Source organism: Cibotium barometz, chromosome 35 (assembly GCF_041138505.1).
Source record: "Cibotium barometz isolate CiBa-2024 chromosome 35, ASM4113850v1, whole genome shotgun sequence".
NCBI lineage: Eukaryota > Viridiplantae > Streptophyta > Polypodiopsida > Cyatheales > Cibotiaceae > Cibotium > Cibotium barometz.
Window position 1 is genome coordinate 36,591,567 of NC_141080.1, and position 3,309 is coordinate 36,594,875.

Here is a 3,309-nt window from a genome sequence, read left to right on the forward strand (position 1 = left end):
ATGTATGGTCCCTGCCATCTAGTTTCAAACTTGGCATCAAACCGGTTATCAAGTCGATTGTCATACTTTAGCACAAGATCTCCTTCTTTGATGCCCTTGTCTTTCAAAGTTGCATTGAACTTCTCCGCTGCTTGCATGGCTTTTCTTCCATAACACTCATATGCAGCTTCTCTTTTCCACTCTAGCTCAACTAAAGTGAGAAGTCGATCCACCCATGCATCTTGATCTCCTAGTCCACCTTTCCCATGTAGCCGCATTGTTGTTGGGATGTTGAGCTCAATAAGCTGCAATGCTTCTTGACCATAAACCAAGTGAAAGGGCGTAAACCCCGTTGCTTCTCAGTAGGTAGTCTGGTATGCCCATAGTGCTGCATCAAGGAACTTGTCCCAAAACTTCGTCTTGTTCTCCACCATCTTCCTTATATGATTCCTGCAATGACACCATTAGCCTTCTCTACTAACCCATTTGATTGGGGATAGTAGGGTGTGCTATGACGATGTGAAATATGAAGCTCTTCACAAACTTCGGTGAGCAAACCTTTTCTAAAACCTGGACCATTATCAGAAACAATCTCCAAGGGTGTGCCAAATCTGCAACATATATGAGTGTAAACAAATCTGCTTACAGTATTTCCATTCACCCTTGCCACACTTTGAGCCTCCACCCACCTAGTCATGTAGTCTATGGCCACTAAGATGTACAATTTTCCATTTTTAGTTCTAGGTAGTGGACCCATAGCATCAATGCCCCATTTTTCAAATGGACCACTTGCAATGACTAATTGGCATGGACCATGTAGCAACCTCTTATTACCATTGACTTGGCAGTTATGATAGCTCTTACACCAATGTTGGACATCCACATGTTAGCTTGGCCAAACATACCCAGCAAGCAAAATCTTTTTCACAGTTAGTTCTTGCGCAAAATGGCCACCACATGCTTCTTCATGCAAACCTTCTAAAATGGCTGGAATCTCCTTGGTTGTTGGTACTCTTCTGTACACTTGATCTTTTCCTCTTTGGTAGAGGGCACCTTCTAAGAACAAGAAAGAACTTGCCCTCTTCATGAGCCTCCTCTTGTGTGCCCTTGTGAAGTCTTGTGGGAATTCACCTTCCAAGATGTAGCTCACTATGGGAGCCAGTGTTGTCTCCATTCCTTGGTACCATGGTTGCTTAATAGCCGCTGCAGCCATGACTACTTGCATTTCCTTCTTAACACATGCAACAGCTTGTTGTGCAAGTAGATCAGCATCCTCATTTTGTTTCCTAGGAATATGATACAATTGTACCTCCTCAAATTGATTAAACAACCTACGGATAGCACGAACCTTTTACCTTAATCTTTCATTCTTGCATGCCCAAATGCCTAAAATTTGCCTTACAATAAGAAGTGCATCCCCTTTTACCAGGAGACGTTGTATCCCTTGATTGATGCACACCTTTAAGCCATGAAGTAGTATGTCGTACTCTGCTTCATTGTTGCTAGTAGAACTTAGCAAGTTGACCTTCTCCTTCATAACCACCTCTCCACTTGGGTTGAGCAGCACTAGCCCTCCCCCTACTTTACCTGTGGCTTTTCTAAAAGCTCCATCAAAGAACAAGGTGAATGCATTAGGTATAGTTTTGGGTGGTGGCAATGGTAGGGTCTTTACTTTAGGCACCTTAATCTCCTTTTCATGCACTCTATAAGTGAGAATCCCTGCCAATTGTGCATGCACACTATCTTCTACCTTGAAAGAGTATTAGAATTCTTGCAATTCTATAACCCACTTTGTGATTCTAGCACTGATAGTCATTTGAGAAGACACCCAAGGAAACAAATTTTCTGCAGCAGTGAGAATTACAAAAGGTTTTGGTAACAAGTAGGATCTAAATTTTCTCACCCGCAAAGATGAGAGCAAGCATCATGAGTTCCGCTTCCGTGTAGCCTTTCTCCAAGACATTCATGACTCTACTAACAAAGTAGATGGGCCGCATCCTAGTACTGTGGGGATCTTGCTGTAACAAAACTGCACCCACTGTTTCCTTTCCAACACTAGAGCTAACAAAGAAAGTGTACTCCCAACAAGGAGGCATGAGTGTTGGTAGCTCTGACAAAATGACTTTAATGTTACAAAAGTACTCCTCAAGCTCATTAGACCATGCAAACTCTACTTGTTGAGTCAATTTTTGCAAGGGGTGAAGTAACTCTGAGGTAAGTGAATGAAGCGTGACATATACTTCACCTTTTGAATGAATGAGATGGCCTCCTTGAGACTCTTTGGAGATGGTAGGTCGATAAGAGCCTTTGCCTTTGTAGGATCCACCTCAATGCCTTTGGAAGAAACCTTATGACCAAGCAAGATTACTTCATCCTCACCAATATGACATTTGTCGGGATTGAGTTGGCCCCCCATGTCGTAGAGTTTCTTCAAGCCTTCTTCCACCCTCTGCACATGCAATGACTTAGAGCTATAGATGCAAAAATCATCTATGAACACTCTAATGGATTTCCCAAAGAATGCTTGAGACACCATGTTCATGAAACGTTGAAATGTCGCTGGAGCATTGGTCAAACCAAATGGCATGACTCTGAAAGCATAACAACCCCAAGGAGTGATGAAGGTTGTTTTCAATTGATCCTCCAATGCAATCCCAATTTGAAAGTAACCTGAGTAGCCATCACATATCATATACTTCTCATGACCTGCTACCTCATTTAGGATCTCATCTTGAAATGGGAGAGGAAAGTGGTCCCTTTTTGTCGCCTCGTTGAGTGGACGATAGTCCACACACACCCTCCATTTGCCGTTCTTCTTGGGAGTGACCACGACGGGAGAGACCCACTGTGAATTTTCTACAGGATATATGAATCCCACTGCTAGAAGCTTCCTCACCTCTTTGAGTAGTGCTTGCTCCTTGATGACTCCTAGTCTTCGTAGCTTTTGTGCCTTAGGTTTGGCTTCTGGCTTTAGCTCGATCTTGTGTTGAATGGCCTCTACGCCACGCACATCTGTGTAATCTTTAGCAAAAAACCTAGGAAATTTCCTTAGTACACATTTAAACTCCTCTCCTTCCTCCGATGTAAGCATTTTTGAGAGCATAGCATCAAACATTTCTTCATCATGCACAATTTGGTCTTCTTGAGAGCCTACCTCCTCCAAACCTTGACAGGGTGCCTCTTTGTCTTTTGCTCTGAATCTTACCCCCATGACTTCAATGGAAGACTCCTCTTCCATAGTGCTACTGCTGCTCTCTTCCTCTGAGGTGTCATCGGTCCAATCCTCCTCTGTTTCACCTTGAGTAGATTCTTCATTTATCTCCTCTCGTC

General features: G+C 43.1%; 1 protein-coding gene across 1 annotated transcript; it reads right to left on the minus strand.

The window, feature by feature from the left end:
- Positions 1-276: 276 nt before the first annotated feature.
- On the minus strand, positions 277-3,070 carry LOC147618399 (uncharacterized). The gene is made up of 3 exons (XM_086775243.1): positions 2,876-3,070; positions 2,220-2,428; positions 277-367 (listed from the first exon to the last, which is right to left on the minus strand). Exons 1-3 carry the CDS (start codon positions 3,068-3,070, stop codon positions 277-279), a joined length of 495 nt encoding a protein of 164 aa, XP_086631369.1.
- Between the last annotated feature and the right edge of the window lie 239 nt (positions 3,071-3,309).

Coding starts and splice junctions, on each gene's coding strand:
- LOC147618399 (XM_086775243.1), bottom strand. CDS start 3,070: ATGCTTACATCGGAGGAAGGAGAGGAGTTTAAATGTGTACTAAGGAAA. Junction 2,429..2,875: donor AGCAAGCACTACTCAAAGAG/GTGAGGAAGCTT, acceptor TTGCATGTGCAG/AGGGTGGAAGAAGGCTTGAA. Junction 368..2,219: donor TCATTCATTCAAAAGGTGAA/GTATATGTCACG, acceptor TCCTTGATGCAG/CACTATGGGCATACCAGACT.